Source organism: Lampetra fluviatilis, chromosome 53, assembly GCF_964198595.1.
Source record: "Lampetra fluviatilis chromosome 53, kcLamFluv1.1, whole genome shotgun sequence".
NCBI lineage: Eukaryota > Metazoa > Chordata > Hyperoartia > Petromyzontiformes > Petromyzontidae > Lampetra > Lampetra fluviatilis.
Window position 1 is genome coordinate 6,461,153 of NC_136327.1, and position 21,006 is coordinate 6,482,158.

A 21,006-nucleotide genomic window follows, 5' to 3' on the forward strand; every position below is an offset into this window, starting at 1 on the left:
TAAAAGGGTAAAGGTAAAGGGTAAATGTGTCGACATGCCAAGGGGTAAGGGTAAAGGGTAGGCTCGTTGCTTTTTACCTTTTACCTTACCTGCTAAAGGGTAGAAGGTAGGGTAGAGTGATTGTATTGTGGTAAGGTAAAAGGTAGGGTAAAGGTAGGCTCGTTGTTTTTACACTTTTACCTTACCTTGCCGAGGCCTAGTGCTGAGTTACAGCCCCCCCCCCCCACACAGCTACCCCGGCTAATTGGCCATGATCACGAACGACTCGTGACAGTAAGAGCGTCGTCATCATCGGCATCGCGATCTGTTCGCCGTTAGCATCATATACTAATCATCTCGATTTAAAGCTTTCGTGACTGCAGGGATTCATCTTCTTGGTTCTTTCGGTAAAGTCGCGGAGAAAAGAAATAATAAAATAATAAAATAAAACATAATAAAACAATTCTCACGACGTTTCGGCCACAACGCAAGCAGCCGTCCTCAGGTGAAGAACAGGTCTGTCAGAAAGACAGCGTCTGAAGACGGGACAGACCTGTCTTCACCTGAGGACGGCTGCTTGCGTTGTGGCCGAAACGTCGTGAGAATTATTTTATAATGTTTTATTTTTATTATTTTATTATTTCCCTTCTACGTGACTATACCGAAAGAACCAAGAAGATACTAATAATCATCATCATCATAATTATCGACCAATTACCATTGTGCATAACGGGTTTCATTTAAGCCGCGTCTGGCCGGGTAAGCGAGCAGTAAAGCACCTCGGCACCGGCACCACCACATCCAGTATACCCTCGCGCTGTCACCGTGACGACGAGCAAAGTGCCCACTTCAATCCGCCAGCGACCCGGGAAACACGTCGTGTCCCCATGTCTGCCTGCGCCTCCCCGTGTCGTCTACCCCCGTGTCTATCCCTGCGTCTCCCCTTGTCTCCCCCATGTCTCCCCGTGTCTCCCGTGTCTATCCCTGTTTCTCCCTGCGTCTCCCCGTGTCTCCCCCATGTCTCCTTGCGTCTCCCGTGTCTTTCCCTATGTCTCCCCGTGTCTATCCCTGTGTCCCCATGTCTCCCTGCGCCTCCCCGTGTCGTCTACCCCCGTGTCTCCCCGTGTCTCCCCGTGTCTATCCCTGAGTCTCCCTATGTCTACCAGTGTCTCTACGTGTTGTCCCCCCCCCCCCCCCCCCCCCCCGTGTATCCCAGCCGCACCTGTAGGTGGCAGTGATGTTCTCCAGGGGGAACTTCCCGTCCCCGAGTTTCCACGAACAGCGGAACTCCTTCACGATGTCCCGGGCACGGCACCTGAGATCAGTCGGAGCTGCCGGAGGCTCTGCGCACGGAGACACGGAGATATGGGGACACGGAGACATGGAGACACGGAGACACGGGGACATGGAGACACGGGGACACGGAGACACGGAGACACGGAGACATGGAGACACGGGGACATGGAGACACGGGGACACGGAGACACGGAGACATGGAGACACGGAGACACGGAGACACGGAGACACGGAGACATGGAGACACGGAGATACGGAGACACGGGGACACGGAGACACGGAGACAAGGGGACACGGGGACACGGAGACACGGGGACACGGAGATACGGGGACACGGAGACACAGAGACACGGGGACACGGAGATATGGAGACACGGAAATACGGGGACACGGGACACTGGGATATGGGGACACGGGGACACGGAGACATGGAGATACGAGACACCGAGATACGGAGACACGGAGACACGGTGGCGCGGATACATGGAACCACGAGGACATGGGGACACAGAGACACGGAGACACGGGGACACGGGAGCAGGGAGCCACGGGGAAACAGACACAGACTTGGTGCTATGCAGACACGGAGACGAGTAGCTTCATTGACTGATTTCATCACCCGCTCATGAACTAACTCATGTACTGACTCGTTGACTAACTAATTCACCAACTCATTGACAAACACATTGAATGGCCCATTGAAACTCAACTAGCTCGTTGACTAACTCACCGAATAACCCATTAACGACTGCCTGCCCGACTCTCTGACTCAATGACCGGCTCGACGAATGAACGAACGAAAGAACGAATGAACGAATGAATGAACGAACGATTGAATGAATGAACGAACGATTGAACGAATCAATGAACGAAATAATGAACGAAATAATGAACGATTGAATGAACTAATCAACGAATTAATGAACGATTGAATGAATGAACGAACGATTGAACGAATTAATGAACGAAATAATGAACGAAATAATGAACGAAATAATGAACGATTGAACGAACGAATCAACGAATTAATGAACGATTGAATGAATGAACGAACGATTGAACGAATGACAAGTCACCTCCGGTCACGATGCGCACGGCTGAGAGGATCCTTCCCGAGGGGCTCTCCACGCACTCGTAGCGACCCCCGTCGCTCGGCCCCACCGAGGGGATGAGCAGGAGCCCGAGATCACCGGGGTCATCGGGGTCACCGGGGTCACCGGGGTCACCGGGGTCACCGGGGCTCGCGACAGCCCCGACGGGGACTGCCCCCGGGTCCACGAGGCGTCTCCAAGACAACCGCGTCCCCGTCGACTCCGGGGAGGGGCAGGGCAACGAGACGGACTTGCCCAGAGCCACGTGGAGTACGGGGGTGGTGGTGGTGGAGGTGGTGGTGGTTGTGGTGATGGTGGTGGTGGTTGTGGTGATGGTGGAGCGAAAATCTGATGCGGAAATTTCGACTAGATATCGTTAATATCATTGCAATGCACGACATTGTCATGTTATAATAATCATCATCATCATCATTGTCGTCGGCGTGGTTGTCATAATTAATCGTCATCGTTGACAACATCGTCAATATCCTCATTGTCCCTATCATTGTAGTTATCACAATAGTCGTTATCTTAATCATCATCATCATTTCATCGTCTTCATTGTCATTATCGGAATCCTCATCACTGCTCTCATCTTGACTTAACGCTTTCGTGACTGCAGGAATTCATATTCTTGGGTCTCGGTAAAGTCACGTAGATAGGTTCAAATAAAACGTCGTAATTTTTTGTTATTTTTTGGTTATTTTATTTGAACCTATCTACGTGACTTTACCAAAAGACCCAAGAATACGCTCTCATCTTAATCATCATCATCATCATCATCACCGGCACAATCATCGGTAGGCTTCACAATCAGATTTCAATCCACGCACGTGCGCACATGAGTCGAGATCAGACCGCACGCAGCTCTTTAACAAAACAAACAAAAACGCACAAAGATCCCCCGTAAAATTTCGATTTAAAGCTTTCGTGACTGCAGGGATTCATCTTCTTGGTTCTTTCGGTAAAGTCACGTAGAATGGAAATAATAAAATAATAAAAATAAAACATAATAAAATAATTCTCACGACGTTTCGGCCACAACGCAAGCAGCCGTCCTCAGGTGGAGAGCAGGTCTTCAGACTCTGTCTTCTCGACAGACCTGCTCTCCACCTGAGGACGGCTGCTTGCGTTGTGGCCGAAACGTCGTGAGAATTATTTTATTATGTTTTATTTTTATTATTTCCATTCTACGTGACTTTACCGAAAGAACTAAGAAGAAGAAAGATCCCCCGTATTGCACCTCCGATTAGCACGCGTTGGCTGTGTAATGTGCGAAAGAAGTTCAACATACACATATACAAGAGGCTGTTCGGGAAAGTGAACTTCAAACCTAGACCACTCGCGCGACTATCGCGGTCAGCCGTGCAGTGCCGGATTATCCTCGTAGCACAAGTAGCTACTACACAAGTAGCTACTACACGTGTAGCAGCTACACGTGTAGCAGCTACACGTGTAACATCTACACGTGTAGCAGCTACACGTGTAGTAGCTACATGTGTAGTAGCTACAGTAGTAGTAGCTGCTACATATGTAGTAGCTACGGACCCCGCACTTTCAAGGGCCCCGCGCTAAATGCTTTCAAGCTATCAATTCCGTTTGAGTGATTCTGCACTTGCTCTATTACTATAGTACTATACCACTATACCGCCTTCAACTTTTAGGAACGACTGGGTGTCTAAGATTAGATATTCGTCGTGTTATCTGGCTATATAGCTAATGAAAAAATACAATTACCGTGCATTAATATGCAAGTTCAAAAATGTATGTTTTAATATTTACGTGTTTTTTTTATTTAGGGCCCCTTTGTAGCATGTTGCTTAACACCGGCACTGCAGCTGTGGCCACTCCACCGAGCTCTGTGACCCTCACTGGCGGATCGCAACGGGCTCCCCGATCTAACCCCATCACCTCCCGCAGTATCGACTAAAGACAAAGATCACCCGTGTAGCCTCAGCAGTCTTTTGGGGTCAAGTGCTGTTTACCGAGGTGCACCTAAGAAGGCCGGCGCGGCACACGAAGGGGGTGGGTGGCCATCAACCACGCCCGGCTGCCTTTGTCTCCCCAGTGGCAATATTTACACAAACTATGAAATGTTTTTATTTTACCAGGTTAGGCCCACTGAGCTACGTAGATTTTTTCAGAAGCGACTTGGCCACAAATGATAACGAAGTGGCTTATCATCGTGCGGGAATTTATATCAGTAGCCAAATGTTGTGAACGCGTGTTTCTCAGTTGTGGAGGGAGGAAACCCCGAGGACCCGGAGTGAAAATCTACGCGACCACGTGGAGAGAGACACACAAACTCCAAATATACAGCAGCAGGCGTCAGGGCCGGAATCGATCCCACGACCCCCTGTATACCAGGCGAGGCAGTTAACATCTAGCGGAGGCCCAGGACCGGTTGAGATATTCGTCACTCGTGTTGGCCGTGAGCGGGAATCGAACCCGTGTGTCTATGCCGGGTTCGTAGCGTGACGCGCGCTAACCGCTGCGCCACCGCTCCCCCCGTACAGCACCGTCGCCATCTATTGAAAGAAGTTCATATTAATTTTAGATTTGAAACTTTCGTGACTGCAAGGATTCATACTGTTAGGTTTTTATTTTTTTCGGTAAAGTCACGTAGGTAAAACAAATAATAAAAATAAAATTAAAATAAATGAAAATAACTTAATTAAATCACGACGTTTCGGAGGCAACACAAGTCTCCGTCTTCAGGTGGGACCGTCACAGCCAAATTTACCGTATCAAGTGGCTCACTTGTGTTGCCTCCGAAACGTCGTGATTTGATTGATTTATTTTCATTTATTTTATTTTTATAATTTTTTTACCTACGTGACTTTACCGAAAAAATCCTAAGAGTAAGTTAATATTACTCTTTGGTCCTTTCGGTAAAGTCACGTAGGTAGAAAATAAATCACGACGTTTCGGGCGCAACACAAGTGTGCTTTCCCAACTGATGATGGACGCTTGTGTTGCGCCCGAAACGTCGCGATTTATTTTATTTTCTACCCACGTGACTTTACCGAAAGAACCAAAGAGTATGGATTCCTGCAGTAACGAAAGCTTAAAATCAAGATTGAATTTCGATTTAAAGCTTTCGTGACTGCAGGGATTCATATTCTTGGTTCTTTCGGTAAAGTCACGTAGAAGGGAAATAATAAAATAATAAAAATTTAACATAAACTAATTCTCACGACGTTTCGGCCACAACGCAAGCAGCCGTCCTCAGGTGAAGAACCGGTCTGTTCTTCACCTGAGGACGGCTGTTTGCGTTGTGGCCGAAACGTCATGAGAATTATTTTATTATGTTTTATTTTTATTATTTTGTTATTTCCCTTCTACGTGACTTTACCGAAAGAACCAAGAATATCAAGATTGAAGTTAACATTGTTTTGTATCAATGTACTACACATTCTTAGTTGGGAGGTATTCATTTTCCATTATCTGTAATTGAGAAGTTGTTGCATGCTGATGTCAGCCACTGCTCTAGAAACGCGCCTCTTGATTGTATAGAGTCTGCTGCTGCTGCTGCTGTTAAAAGCTCACGTGGCTATAAGCCACTTCGCTTATAAAAAAAAATAGCAACGTAGTTCAGTGGGCCTTACCTGGTAAGATGAAACATCGTTTCGTTTTATTTGTATATATATACATATTTTAGTCGTGTGGTTACCTTTCCATTATTTTGCACTCAAACCGCGTGTTTTGTATTAGTTTATAGTATCGTTTGTTGATAATTGGTTTTTTACCCTTCTATCTGGCAACAAAACTGACACCTTTTTTTACAAGGAGTCATGTTTGCATAGACCACAATACCTGCAGTCATAATGCAAACAAAAAACATAACTCTGTTATGTAAAAACATAACATTATGACTGCAGGTATTGTGGTCTATGCAAACATGACTTCTTGTAAAAAAAGGTGTCAGTTTTGTTGCCAGATAAAAGGGTAAAAAAACCAATTATCATATTTTTTACTGGCAAATGAGGTTCCAATGGACTATCGTTTGTTGTTGGAACGTTTTGTGACCTGCCCCTACTGGACACGTGATACAAAAAAATAACTTTATATCTCATCGGATTCCTCCAGTCTCAATAAATATTCTGATTGTGATTCTAAATACTGAGCGGCGGCTCAGTGTTACAATATGAAGTTACAGCTACTATGACGAAAGTCCTCAGTGCCGTACCCATCACCCCACACGGTTAACCCGTTATTCTTGCACAGGTAAATCGAGGTTTCAGGTCCGTACGGCGTACAGGTCGTTTCAATACAGGCAACAGCTAAACTATCTCTTTGTTTGTGTTGGGACTTTTTAGGATGAACGTTGAGATGTTTAAGGGGCACGGAGTAACAAATAAGGTCTACATTGGTCTAAATAAGGTAGGCACTCTAGGAACCTCATTTGCCAGTAAAAAATATGATAATTGGTTTTTTACCCTTCTATCTGGCAACAAAACTGACACTTTTTTTTACAAGGAGTCATGTTTGCATAGACCATAATACCTGCAGTCATAATGTTATGTTTTTACGTAACAGAGTTGTTTTTTGTTTGCATTATGACTGCAGGTATTGTGGTCTATGCAAACATGACTCCTTGTAAAAAAGGTGTCCGTTTTGTTGCCAGATAGAAGGGTAAAAAAACTATTATCAAGGTAGGCACTGATAAGGGGTTGACAGGCATGTCCTATACATTACACACTACTATACACTCCTACACAACTATAACACTACTATACCATATACTATCATACCTGTGAACCCATACGGTTTACTTCGTATTCTTGTACAGGGAAATTGAGTGTTTAGATCCATATAGCGTACAGCCGTTTCAATAATGGGTTGACAGGTATGTATTGATAAATACACGAATGGTGATTGTCTTTTTGTTTTAAGCTGAGTCGACCGAGGGGAGGCCCAGGACCGGTACAAATAATCGTCACTGGTGTTGGCCGTGAGCGCGAATCGAACCCGGGTCGCCGGGTTCATAGCGCAGCGCACTAACCACGCTCCCCCCACACATAAACACACATGCAACTTTGTAGGATGAACTTTGAGATTTATATGGGCACCGGGGTGACCAATACGGTCTGAATTGGTCTATAATAAGGCAGGGCCACTGATAAGGGGTTGACGGGTTTGTAGTGGTGAGTACTAGTGGTGAGTGTAGTCGTGGTGATTGTCTATTTGTTTGTGTTTCTCCCTTGTGATGGAACTTTGTAGGATGAACGTTTAGATTCATAAGGAGCACGGGGGTGACCAATACGGTCTGAATTGGTCTATAATAAGGCAGGGCCACTGATAAGGGGTTGACGGGTTTGTAGTGGTGAGTACTAGTGGTGAGTGTAGTCGTGGTGATGGTCTATTTGTCTGTGTTTCTCCCTTGTGATGGAACTTTGTAGGATGAACGTTTAGATTCATAAGGGGCACGGGGGTGACCAATAAGGTCTGAATTGGTCTGTAACAAGGCAGGGCCACTGACAAGGAGTTGACAGGTATGTAGTGGTGAGTGTACTAGTGGTGATTATCTATTTGTGTGTTTCTCCCTTGTGATGGGACTTTGTAGGATGAACGTTGAGATTCATAAGGGGCACGGGGGTGACCAATACGGTCTGAATTGGTCTGTAACAAGACAGGGCCACTGACAAAGGGTAGACTGGTGTGCAGTGCCATCACTCACCAGCATTGACGGACGGTTGGCTCATCAAGAGCGCGGTCATCACCAGAATGAGCGTCTTCTCCGCGCGCTCCATCGCGACCCGCGAAGATCGATCCACAGACCCAGGCGACTGGTGGTGAATTCAGTGTTTGCAGGGGGAGTCACGGTTTTGAATGTTGCGCCATTTGGGTCGTGGTGTAATGGCAGTGTAACGGGTGATGATGATGCTGCTGCTGCTGGTGGTGTTGTGGTGCTGTTTTGGGGTGCTGTTGTGGTGGTGCTGTTGTGGTGTGGTGCTGGTGTTGTTGCGGTGGTGTTTCTCTGTACCCTGTACCACTATGCTGATGTACAATTGCCTGAATGGCAGTCAGCGTTAACATTTCCTTACAATTAGATTCTACACATACATAAGACAAAGATCCCCCGGATAGCCTTATCAGGTTGTTGAGGCAAGTGCTGTTGTGAAGGCCGGTACGGCACACGAGGGGCTGGGTTATCAACACGCCCGTCCGCCTTTGTCTCCCCAGTGTTGATGCGTCCACACCGCACCAGGTACTCATTTGAGGCTGAGTCGACCTAAGGGAGGCCCAGGACCGGTTAATATAATCGTCACTGGTGTTGGCCGTGAGCAGGAATCGAACTCGGGTCGCCAGGTTCACACCAGCGCACTAACCACTACACTACCGCTCCCCACATACGTATACACACACACATACATACCCACATATATCCTGTAACACCTCGCCATATACTTACATGAATACGTGACAAAGCTCTATCCTATGGTCCCTGTTAAACTTGACCTAGATATCCCGATTATAACAGACTAAGTAAGCATGAACACAAATACAGAATACTAAAAAAAAACCCCACTTCTTTTTCAACTCGTATCCTTGGTGTGAGCAGAACCAAATCGAAATGAAATCTGTCACGCGTCCTATATATATGGAAAACGGATGCAATGGTATGTATATATATTTATTTATTTTCTACAGACAATTGGGAACACAATCGTACCTCCCCGAGTTGGCTCCCACCGACCCACCCTGTAAAAACCAAGGCGCCTCCAACATCCTATCCTCCGTCTGTCAAAACATCCCCTTCACACGGGGAGGGGAGTCCCTGGCACCACGACTTCATCACGGAACTTGAGCGAGAGAATTAAAACGTGCACATCTTGTGCCGAGTAAAACCCCTGTTGACGGCCACCCATTACAACGACTAATCGCTTAACGACAGGCCTCCATTGAGTCCAATGTGCAGTGTATAGTCGTGTAGAGTATAGTGTAGTGTATAGTGTAGAGTAGAACCCGTCTTAACGACCACCCTGTCAACGACTAATCGCTTAACGACAGGCCTCCATTGAGTCCAATGTGCAGTGTATAGTCGTGTAGAGTATAGTAGTGTATAGTGTAGTGTATAGTGTAGAGTAGAACCCGTCTTAACGACCACCCTGTCAACGACTAATCGCTTAACGACAGGCCTCCATTGAGTCCAATGTGCAGTGTATAGTCGTGTAGAGTATAGTGTAGTGTATAGTGTAGAGTAGAACCCGTCTTAACGACCACCCTGTTAACGACTAATCGCTTAACGACAGGCCTCCATAGACACTTAATGTGTTCGCTTAACGACCATTTCCCCTGTTAATGACGAGCACGCGACCGCCAATTTCGGTCAATCGGCGAGCTCCAAAGTTGACTGACCAGGCCTTGGTCAACCAGCGACGTCCATTCATGAGCGTGTGGGGCATGGTTTACATTCGATGCTATTGGAACGAATTGAGCCATTCAAGTATATTTCCTATACTCGCTAAGGACCAAATCACTTAACGACCGGTTTCGTGGAACCAATTACCATCGTTAAGAAGGGTTCTCCTGTGTGTATATATATGCATGTTTATATGTATGTGTGTGGAATTGGCACAGTAGAGGGCACATCCGGTGCATCTGCCAGTCATCTCAAGTCAGTCAACCCACGGCACCTGGGTCTGTTCCGTGAGCCCCCTCTGTCAGCGAGCCTTCGACAACTTCACGTGGCCTCAAAGTGCTGCTGGCCTGGCACAGGCGCCGTGCTGACGCTGCTGCCACTGCTGCCACCAAGTGGCGGGTGCTGTTGTGTGTTGAGTGGTGGCAATGGTTTGCTCAATCGTGGCCACGGTTAAAAATCTGCGGCAAAATCAGGCGCGGTTCGTCCACGAAGGGCGTCGCCCCAACAAGCGGCAGGAGATGAGCAATTATTTTTCTAATAAAAAAAATACTTTTCCATAAATTAGTTTCGTTGCGTTTAAAACATGTCAAATGATTCTTTCAACGTTAATTGCCGAATGAAGATAACATTTTAAGTTGTTCGTATTAGAAACAGCTGCGACGCCACAAGTCTGATTTGTGCTGCCTCGGAGAGGGTCTCGGGGCGGCTGTGAAGGCGTCCGAGTGAGAGATTTCCCTTCATTCGTTGCGATTAGCAGCTTCGCATTGTAGCCACGTCGTTTGAGACCCATTCAGGGCGGTGGAAGAGGCGCCCGTGGCTGTGACGACCATGTCACAACACGAGGTGGCACCGTGCAAATGTAGCAGGTCCACAGTCTACACCCTCTCGGCATTTGGCAGTGTCAACAGGGTTGTGTAGTGTGGACTTGAGGGTCATGGCGACAGCATTCAAGTGCTTTGTTGTTGTTTCGTGTTGTTTATAAATGCCTACCGTTAGTAGATAAGCTATATCACTTTCACGGGAATGCCGATAACATGACGAGGTTTTTCTTAATTAGAACACCATCATTTAAGAGGTCACTCGCAACATCTCCACCTAGCGGAAATGTCATGAGCCGCCACTGGGCAAAATATATCTGACTAGCTTCTAGGCCTCAAAGCGGGCCATCGTGTTACTATGTGGTCCGTGGTTTGAGGCAGAGTCACATGGAGATACATAATAAAAACCCACAGACTCACACAGACACCCAAAGTCTCACAAACTTAAATAGCGAGTAGCAGAAATTCTGACGGTGAAATTCAAAGTGGGCGGTGGCGTTACTCTGCCGTCCGCGGTTTGATATTGGTGACCGGAGTCACACCGTCGGTTATTCACAATCCCATTAAGGCAAAATATATACACAAAAGCACGTGCACTTGTCGCTCCAGGATCCAGTTTCAGGAGGCGACAAACTCCATCTCGTGTTTTCCAGTCTCAAGTAACGCATGCAGGTGGATCGGCTGATCATTGAAATGATAACGCAACGTGTGGGGGCGGTGATGATGTTGACTAATAAATGTTTGACAATGCTGCTGCAGATGATTACGAATTAAAGACGGTGATTATGATGCTGCTGCAACTGCTGCTGATGATTGATGACTATGATGATGCTCCTGATGATGAAGACTGGTGGATGACGATTATTATGTTTATGCTGTTGATAACGATGATTATCAATGGATGACGATGGTAATGCTACAAAACTCGAAAGTGTTCTTTGGAAACATGATCATTAAATAATTTAGGATTTGCTTCAATAAGCAACAGCACACAGAAGAGGCCTATGTGTAAACTATACTCAGATCACAGCTTCGTACCCAAGCTGCTAACAAGTAGGCTTTCGCGACCAATATCATCCATAATATAGGTTTTTTTGGGTAATATCGCGTAAATATAAATACAAGAACAGCATACCGGGCAATGTTGTGGATTTGCTCTCCAACACACCGGTGTGTTGTACTAGTAACGAATTGGCACGTTCTGTTTACGTGACAAACCTTGCTAATTGGCTGTGTCGGGTGGCGGCGGGTTTAACGACACATTTATATTTACGCGATCTAACCCAAAAAAATATATATATTATGGACCCAAACTGCTGCTCGCTTAACGAGTTAACACGGCTCGTAAGTAAGGTGCGGGGATCGCATGGCGAGACAGCGGACATCGGAGGAATGTTTTCGGTGTGGGCGGCAAAAACCATCCACACGCTTGCACAAAATTGATTGGTCAACGTCCCGTTCAAGTATCCTTCAGACGAAAGAACCTGCAAAACACACACACACAACACGCTTGTGAGTAGTCCGTCAACTGCACACAGTCACATTTGCAAATGCGATTTGTAACTTTGATCATTACCTGTGAAACTGACAGTTCAATGTTAATGTGCGGTGTTACTGAGGCACTCTGCGTTATCCTGCTGTGGTCTGGGACTGTTTTGTTGTTTTTGCTGCCTTGCCCAATCTCGATAAATCGGACTTGCATGATTTAACGTTTTATTAATTATTCATATTTAATGCTTTACCATTTTCTCTATTTTGCACTCCAATCGTGTTGTTGTATTATGTCCGCTTTTGTAACTTACTGACCCCGTGCCCATACTGGACATCTGTGAAAAAGAGCTTCATAGCTCATCGGATTCCTCCTGCAGTCGAAATGAAGCAGCTAAGCAAAGTACGTTGGGCTTGGGCATGACACGTCGTAGCAAGAAGGGTGATGGCCGGTGGTCAGGAATGATGATTGAAGTGGCAGCCAAGAAGATGGAGCGATGAAATCAGTTCGTGCGCAAAACGCTGGATTGATTGCTACATTGCAGGATTGTTACAGATGGTGACAGCGTCAGAAGGATTTCATCCAGCAGTGGATTGCTCATGGCTGATGACGACGATGACGATAAGGCATCCCAATGGTTGTTTACCAGATCTGCCGCAGAACAGTGCAACGGCCACCGCCGGTGGGCCGTGTTCGAAAACGGCCCACGGAAGTGGCTCTCACAGAGCTACGTTCGAGCTCCCTGCGAGTAACTTGGTCAATGCAGCAGGGTGGCAGCACTCTCCCACCCACTCCGCATATGACAGTAATGTTCGTGACATGACCGTGATACAAATATTTTAATTGTCAGAGCTGTAATTTCATTCAAATTTGAGTGTGGAACCAAAATTTATGTGACGGCTTTTCTCTCTCTCTCTCTCGTGTGTGCAGTCATTGGTGACCATCAACTCACTACACTTGGGGAGCCAATGTACTCTGTTGGGAGGTTGCCCTGACTCAAACACAGGAGCCCGTTCGACGATTTTACACCTGAGCCACAATTAAACGTGCTGCTGCTGTTGCTGCTGTCATTGCTGCTGTCATTGCTGCCGTCGCTGCTGCTGTTGTTGTTGTTACCGGCTCCGTTCGGCTGTCTCCGCTGCGCCGGCTCCCCGCTCCTCCCGCACGCGGCCAGCGCCAGCGCGGTCGCGTGCGGCAGCGCGGCCGTCAGCGCCAGGTAGGCCCAGCGCGGCAGCGGCGGCGTCGAGCCCAGCGGCCAGAGCCAGAGGCCGCGGCGGGCGCCGTCTCGCACGTGGTGAGACAGCCACGCCAGCGCTGCCAGCGCCGGCAGCCGCTCCCAGGGCCCGCCCAGCAGGCCCAGCGGACGAACCAGCACCAGCTCCAGCGAGAGGGCCAGGGCGAGCACCAGCGTGGTGTTGTGCAGGGGAGGGCGGCCGCGCAGCCTGTGCAGGTCCTGCGTGGATGCCGCGTTACACGACGCCGGGTGGTTACTTTGTTGTCCTTCCCCACGCACCCCCGATCAGCACGGTTGGCTACGTACGGTGTGAAAGAAGTTCAACGTAACTGCACGCTCACTCACCGCGTGGAATTAATGCGTCGCGTTTTCGTGACAAGGCGGTTCTCTCGTCAAGGAACACTAAACTTTATTTTATCAGGTAAGGCCCACTAAGCTATGTAGCTCTTTTTCAGGAGCAACCTGGCCATTACAAATGATGGCCTAATGAAGTGGCTTATCATGTGGAAATTTATAGCAGCCAAATACTGTAAACGCCGGATGCTGATTCTAAATGGGGAAAGAAAAACCGGAGGACCTGGAGAAAATCCACACAACCACGGGGAGAGAGAGAGACACTCAAACACCAAAATATACAGGTGTCAGGGTCGGGATCCAAACCACAACCTCCTGTATAGCAGGCGAGGTAGTTAACATCTCGCCACCACGGCACCCACTTTCCGCGCCACGTGCGGTTTGCCCCGTATTCTTGTACAGGGAAATTGTGTTTTCAGGTCCATACGGCGTACATCCGTTTCAATAGAGGCCAAAAAAAATGTGTCTTTGTTTGTGTTTCTCCCATGTGATGGGACTTTGCAGGATGAACGTTGAGATTTATAAGGGCACGGGGGTGACCAATACGGTCTGAATTGGTCTGTGTAATAAGGTAGGGCACTGATAAGTGGTTGACAGGTATGTAACACGGCTTCTGAACGTTCGATGAGGGGCCATCCATTGAGTACGTACGCATGGAGGGGGGAGGGGGGTTAACCCAAATGTGTAGCTTGTGTATGGGGGGGTCTACTGACAATGTACGCTTAGGAAACGTTGGTGGGGGGGGGGTGAAGCCTCGATAATAATTTGTCTAAATTGGCCTTCAAATGGTGAGATGGTCCAGTCGGTGGACTATCTGTTTGTTTAAACACTTCTTGGTTCTTTCGGTAAAGTCACGTAGAAGGGAAGTAATAAAATAATAAAAATAAAACATAATAAAGTAATATAATAATATATTATTTTATTACTTCCCTTCTACGTGACTTTACCGAAAGAACCAAGAAGATGAATTCCTGCAGTCACGAAAGCTTTAAATCGAAATTTAATCCTTGGTCGTTTCTGCGTGGATTAAATATCGGCCGTTCTATAGGATTCGGGGAGGGGTGCGTCATGCGTACGTACGCAAGTGGGTAGGGGGGCGGTGTAAAAGGTACGGCGTGCCTACAGGGAGGGCTCAAGTTTTGACAGATTTTTGCGTACCTACTAAATGGATGGCCCCTGATGAACTTTGGAGATACCGGATGGACCACCACCGCTCACAAACGGTACTGGAGACTGCTGTGCCTGCCACAAGCAAGGTGCAGTGCTGCTAAATGTGTTCCTTTAGCCCATTAGCACCTCTTCTGTGTTGCAAAAATTATGATGATGCCGATGTCTCCTCCATACATAACTCACACTTAATCGAAGCACCACCATCACTATTACCACCGCCAAGACAACCACCACCAAGACAACCACCGCCAAGACAACCACCACCAAGACAACCATCACCAAGACAACCACCACCAAGACAACCACCGCCAAGACAACCATCACCAAGACAACAACCACCAAGACAACCACCACCAAGACAACCACCACCAGGACAACAACCACCAAGACAACCACCTCGAACTCCATCATCCAAAAGATCTCCCGTGTGGCCTCAACAGACTCGATGTGCCAAGTGTTGTTAGCGACTAAGCAGCACCCATGAAGGCCGGCACGGCACACGAGTGGGGGATTGGGGTGGCCAGCACCCACGCCCGGCCGCCTTTGTCTCCCGAAGGAGCGACGTTTCCCCCACACCGCACCACAGATGTCAGAGGCGACCACCATCGCTAACAACAACCACCACCACCACCATCTCACCGATATCCGGAGCGACTTGGCCATAACGAAGTGATCCAGGTCGAGGCAGCAGGCCAGGAAGCCCGCGAGCAGCACCTGAGCAGCGGCTGTACCACCACCACCTCCACCACCACCTCCTCCACCACCTCCACCACCACCTCCTCCACCACCTCCACCACCACCGCACACGATAGCCCAGCTCCACATGGCCACGGCTCCATGCACCGCGGAGTCGATCCCAGCTTTCATCAGCATCGCAAGCTCGCCACCGCCACCACCCGCCTGTAGCCTCTCGCACAGCGGGTCCGCGACGGCGCAGAAGAGAGCGAGCAGCAGGCTCGAGAGGAGAGACAAAGGCGGCAGTGGACACGACTGCCACAGCCACAGCCACCGCCACCACCGCCGCTGAGTCGCCTCCGCCGCCGCCGCCTCCATCAATGGGGGCCCGGCGCGGCTTCCAGGCAAGACCGTAGGCTCCATGCGGCCTACGTGTAAAGTTGTCGCGAGCAACTTCCGAGTCGTGTTGTCAAAGCAACTGGCCGCTCTTCACCGCAGCTGGCGTGGCATTGTTAGCCGAGCGAACGACGACCCGAAGCCGCAGTGAAATCGTGAGTTTAAAGGTCTGGGATCATCACTCGGTAGCGGCATCAGCGGGCAATGTCCCCGACGCAAATCGTTGAGGGCCCTCAACGATTTTCATTTTCTCGGCCAAGTTTGGGTCACCTAGCGACGAGACGCTGTCAACGCGATTGTTTGATTGATTTGCGTTTTAGTTTCAATTATTTTGGGTATAACCCTGTGAGCCAATCGGCTCTTGAATCGTGTGCAACCGCAACAAACTAAAAAAAACTAAAACATGAACAAGAAAACGTCTTAAAGTGACTATGTACAAACATAAAATCCAAGAAAAAGACAGAAAAAATTGAGGATATATATGGAATAAGGTTGTCGAAATATTGGAGAACAGCAAACATAGCAGTACATATTCTTGGTTATTTCGGTAAAGTCACGTAGAAGGGAAATAATAAAATGAAATAAATATAAACCAATATTTTTTATATTTATATTATTTTATTATTTCCCTTCTACGTGACTTTACCGAAAGAACCAAGAATACGAAGCCCTGCAGTCACGAAAGCTTTGAATCAAAATTTATAGCAGTACATGTCATGCCACATGCATGTCCTCAGAGATACAAATGGAAACACGTTACCAAACACATACATGCCCCCATATCACCTGAACAGGCTGTTGGGGCAAGTGCTGTTCGCAAGAACCACCTATGAAGGCCGGCACGGCACACGAAGGGGTGGGTGGCCAGCACCTCGCCCGGCCACCTTTGTTTTCCTCCTGGCGATGTTTTTTACACATCGCACCAGGTACTCATTTGAGGCTGAGTCGATCTAGGGGAGGCCCGGGACGGGTTCAGATAATCGCCACTGGTGGTGGTGGTGGTGGCCGCCAACACAGGCGAAAGTCCACACAGATTCCAGAAAAAGCACCGTACACCAACGCTGTGTGCAAAAATCCCAGTGGGATGCAAGTCAAACAACAAGTCAACTTAGATTAAGGCCATCAGTCTAACTCCGTACTACAACAAACAAACATGGTCAAGCTAAAAAAATCTTTTCGAAATCAGCAAAATAAAGCCATAAAAGCAATGTAACAGTGATCATTGGAACTGTGACCGAAATTTCACAATAAACGCCGTAAACAACATGTACCACCAAACCCTGTAGCCATAGCTGGCTGCATGAGTCACTCCACAACAGCAGGAGCATCAGTAGGCGTGCTGTGAAGGGGGATTGCACGAAACGTTGCCTCGCTATGATCGGGGCGCCGCGGTGGCTATGAGATGTTAACTACCTCGCCTGGTGTGCAGGAGGTCGTGGGTTCGAACCCGACCCTGACGACGCCTGCTGTATATTTGGAATGTGCGTGCCTCTCTCTCATCATCATCATCACGGTGGTTAGGAGATGTTAACTACCTCGCCTGGTGTGCAGGAAGTCGTGGGTTCGATCCCGACCCTGGCGACGCCTGCTGTATATTTGGAGTTTGCGTGTCTCATCATCATCATCACGGTGGTTAGGAGATGTTAACTGCCTCGCCTGGTGTGCAGGAGATTGTGGGTTTGCTTGTCAGCTTCGATGTAGTCTCTCTGTTCACCAAGGTACCTGTACCTGACACCATATCAATCATTGTAGACTTGGTCCAACAGGGACTGAATCCTAATGTACCAACTTTGGTGAGGTACTGCCTTACCCACACTTACTTCATCTGGAATGGTACATTCTACAAACAAAATGAAGGTACCCCGATGGGTTCTCCCTTATCACCAGTGGTAGCGAATGTTTTCATGGAAAAATTTGAAACAGATGCCATCCTGACATCCACCCTACGTCCTTCCCTGTGGAAGAGATACGTAGATGACACTTTCGTCATCTATGTATATCTTACGATCAGTATAGGATGGCCGGGTATAGGATGACCCCTCACGCCTCAACAGAATTCTCCCCCTTTTTCCTCATGTAGTATGGGAGGGAATGTGACCCCCCCGATGGAGGCTCGGTTAGGCATGGACCTGGGCAAAAAGGTAATTGTGCCCTTGCCCATGCAGATTACGATCAGGCGGCATACAGAAGCGCAGGAGACGTCTCGGGGAAATTCGGCCAAAGGGCAGGGAGCCAATGAGAAGCTTGTGGGGCAACGTGAATCCTGTACCCCATGGACCACTGGGGACAAAGCGTGGTTACATTGTCCCCAGGTGCCCCTGGACACGTCCGCCAAATTGCACCGGCCATGGCAGGGACCTGTTGAGGTGATTGAGGTCAGGAGGCCCCAGTGCGTGCGTATCTAAGTCGGTCGCAGGCGCCGGTTTGTGCACCCGTCACAGTTGAAACCCTATTTTCCACCTTGTGGTGACAGTTCATCTCCACCGCCTGCGTGCGGGTGTCTGATGTGTCCGGCTAGCCAGGGCGAGCAGGCACGGAGGTTGCGCCTCAGCAGGCTTCCATTAATTCGCCTGTAGGATCCTAGCGCCTGACACCCGCAGACCCACCGACGGCGCCTTCTACAGACGGACCGGGGGTGAAGGAACGGCCGTCACCTTCTTCTTATTCTTCTCGGGAGGGGCAGTGCCCGTTAAGCCATTTACACATCGTCCCAGGGGTCCCCAGGAAGCCAATCCTCGTCCCACCTGGGGGCCCGGCAGAGGTCGCAAACGGGTTTTGATTCCTTACCCGTACCCGGCCGCACCAGGGTCGCAAACGGGTACCCGTACCCGGCCGTACCCGTACCCTACCCGTACCCGGCCGGGTACGGGTAGGGTACGGGTATTGGGTACCTGATTGCGACCTCTGGGATGAAGCCATGTTGCAGGCGCGGGTGGGTTGATTCTAGGAACTTGAATTGTGAGAAGAGACAAGACGTTGGGAAATGAGTGACAAACAGTTACTCACCAGTGACGCACGGCCTACCCGTACCCGTACCCGGCCGCACCAGGGTCGCAAACGGGTACCCGTACCCGGCCGGGTACGGGTAGCCGGGTATCGGGTAGGGTACGGGTATCGGGTACCCGGTTGCGACCTCTGGGGCCCGGCGATGAGGACCCGCTCCAAAACTGTTAGGTTTCAATAACCCGCCCCTTTTTAATCCCGGGGGTACGGGTTCACGCTGACAGGATAAGAGATGCCCCTGGAGGGGACCTCAAGGCTGTCGTTTGGAGTGGGATCCCAAGTCGTGCTGCTGCTGGAGTCTTCATCGTCGTTCCCGTCTTCACCATCTCAGCATCGCAAGTCAGGCAGTCTGCCCAGCTGTCCTGACTGGGAGCCGTAGTTACAAAGTCTTCACTTTTTTTTTCGATTAAAAGCTTTCGTGACTGCAGGGATTCATCTTCTTGGTTCTTTCGGTAAAGTCACGTAGAATGGGAAATAATAAAATAATAAAAATAAAACATAATAAAATAATTCTCACGACGTTTCGGCCACAATGCAAGCAGCCGTCCTCAGGTGAAGAAGAGGTTTGTCTTTCCGACAAGACGCTGTCTTTCCGACAGACCTGTTCTTCACCTGAGGACGGCTGCTTGCGTTGTGGCCGAAACGTCGTGAGAATTGTATTTTATTATGTTTTATTTTCATCATTTTATTATTTCCCATTCTACGTGACTTTACCGAAAGAACCAAGAAGATTATCTGAAAGTCTTCACTGTCAGGCCGTGTTAATAAACAGAGTGCCTCCTACTCTTCGTGTCTCTGAGTCAGTCACTACATATATATACAGGACGGTTTAACACGTAGGCTTTCGCGACCAATGTTATTCATAATCAACGTTTTTGGGTTTAGATCGCGTTATTTATAAATGTGTCGTAACCCTCCACCACCTGACACGGCCAATCAGTAAAAATGTGTCACGTTGACAAAAGACAAATAGTTCACTGCTTTAGCCCACCGGTGTGTTGAAGCCACAACATTTACAATTTGAGTACGACGTTTCGCTGGTAATTGCATCCAGCATCATCGGGCAATTCGCCAGAATGGTGAGGCTCTGCTGTGTCTCCCGTACTTATATAGAGCAGCAGCAGGGTGACGTCATCATTAACTCATCAGGTGCAAAGATTCAAGGGGGGAGTGATTGTAATTATATACTAGATTAGTAATCAGGCTATTGTTACGATGCGAGTTGTAGATTAGTAATTATTTGGAATGTGTTTTATTGTGATTATGCTACATTAGTAATCAGTTAATGTTTGTTTCCCTTATAAGGAATTGTAATGTATCTTATTTAATAATACGCTTCCAGGCCGCACTAAGCCTGTAGCTGTCTGAGCGATTAAAGTTATTTCTGTTTCTCTCAATTTCAATCGATTCTCTAATTAGTCTTTGCCAGTAGTAACTAGTTTTACACAACACTTCCACGTTGTCAAAATCAATTGAGTGTCCCTGTTGGCATGCATGTTCTGCCACTGCCGACAGTTGTGTTTGTGATAGTTTAATATTTCTCTGGTGTTCTTTTAGTCTTACACTAACGTTACGCCCTGTCTGTCCAATATAGCATCTGCCACATACACAATTAATCCGATATACACCTTCTGTTGATAATTTAGGTAATTCGTCTTTAGTGCACGTTACTAGTTGTTGAATTTTGTGTACTGTACCAAATCTTACTGTAATGTTTTGCTTTTGCTAAACACGGGCTAATTTGTCAGTTACTCCTGAGATAAATGGTATTTTTATTGTTTTAATAATCTGATCGCTTTCAGCAGTGTTGCTTTGCGATCGTGATTTGGCTTTTAGTGGTCTGTTAATTTGAGCATTATTGTAGCCATTCTGTCTTAGTGCTTCTTTAACATGTTTAATCTCTCTCACTAGACTTTCACCATCTGACACTGTTTTAGCCCGATGTATGAGCGTCTTGATAAGAGGATTTCTGAGCTGGGTGATGATGTGAATCTGCATTCAGATAGGCATCAGTGTGCGTTTGTTTTCTGTAAACGCTGTGTGTTATTTTACCATTTATGCCATGCCCAAGTAAAATATCCCGGAACGGGAGTGTGTTATTCACCTCCATTTCCATGGTGAACTGAATGGCCGGG

The 21,006-nt window shown here is 48.0% G+C and overlaps 2 protein-coding genes across 2 annotated transcripts in view; both read right to left on the bottom strand.

Annotated features, from left to right (window-relative positions):
- Positions 1-8,923, bottom strand: part of LOC144949340 (ciliary neurotrophic factor receptor subunit alpha-like) — a 39,002-nt gene extending 30,079 nt beyond the window's left edge. The window contains exons 1-4 of the mRNA XM_078879312.1: positions 8,782-8,923; positions 8,047-8,155; positions 2,352-2,714; positions 1,202-1,322 (exon numbers count right to left, since the gene is read on the bottom strand). Of these exons, the coding sequence (XP_078735438.1) occupies positions 1,202-1,322; positions 2,352-2,714; positions 8,047-8,119 (557 nt within the window). The 5' untranslated portion in view covers positions 8,120-8,155; positions 8,782-8,923. The remainder of the gene's footprint in view (positions 1-1,201; positions 1,323-2,351; positions 2,715-8,046; positions 8,156-8,781) is intronic.
- Positions 8,924-9,089: 166 nt separating this feature from the next.
- TMEM267 (transmembrane protein 267) lies at positions 9,090-16,134 on the bottom strand. The gene is made up of 3 exons (XM_078879297.1): positions 15,437-16,134; positions 13,156-13,492; positions 9,090-12,034 (listed from the first exon to the last, which is right to left on the bottom strand). Exons 1-3 carry the CDS (start codon positions 15,893-15,895, stop codon positions 12,021-12,023), a joined length of 810 nt encoding a protein of 269 aa, XP_078735423.1. The 5' UTR covers positions 15,896-16,134; the 3' UTR covers positions 9,090-12,020.
- Positions 16,135-21,006: the final 4,872 nt, after the last annotated feature.

Excerpts from the sequence above, each read along its gene's own strand:
- TMEM267 (XM_078879297.1), bottom strand. The coding sequence starts at position 15,895 with ATGGAGCCTACGGTCTTGCCTGGAAGCCGCGCCGGGCCCCCATTGATG. Across the intron at positions 13,493-15,436 it reads CCAAGTCGCTCCGGATATCG|GACCTGCACAGGCTGCGCGG; the intron begins GTGAGATGGTGG and ends GCATCCACGCAG.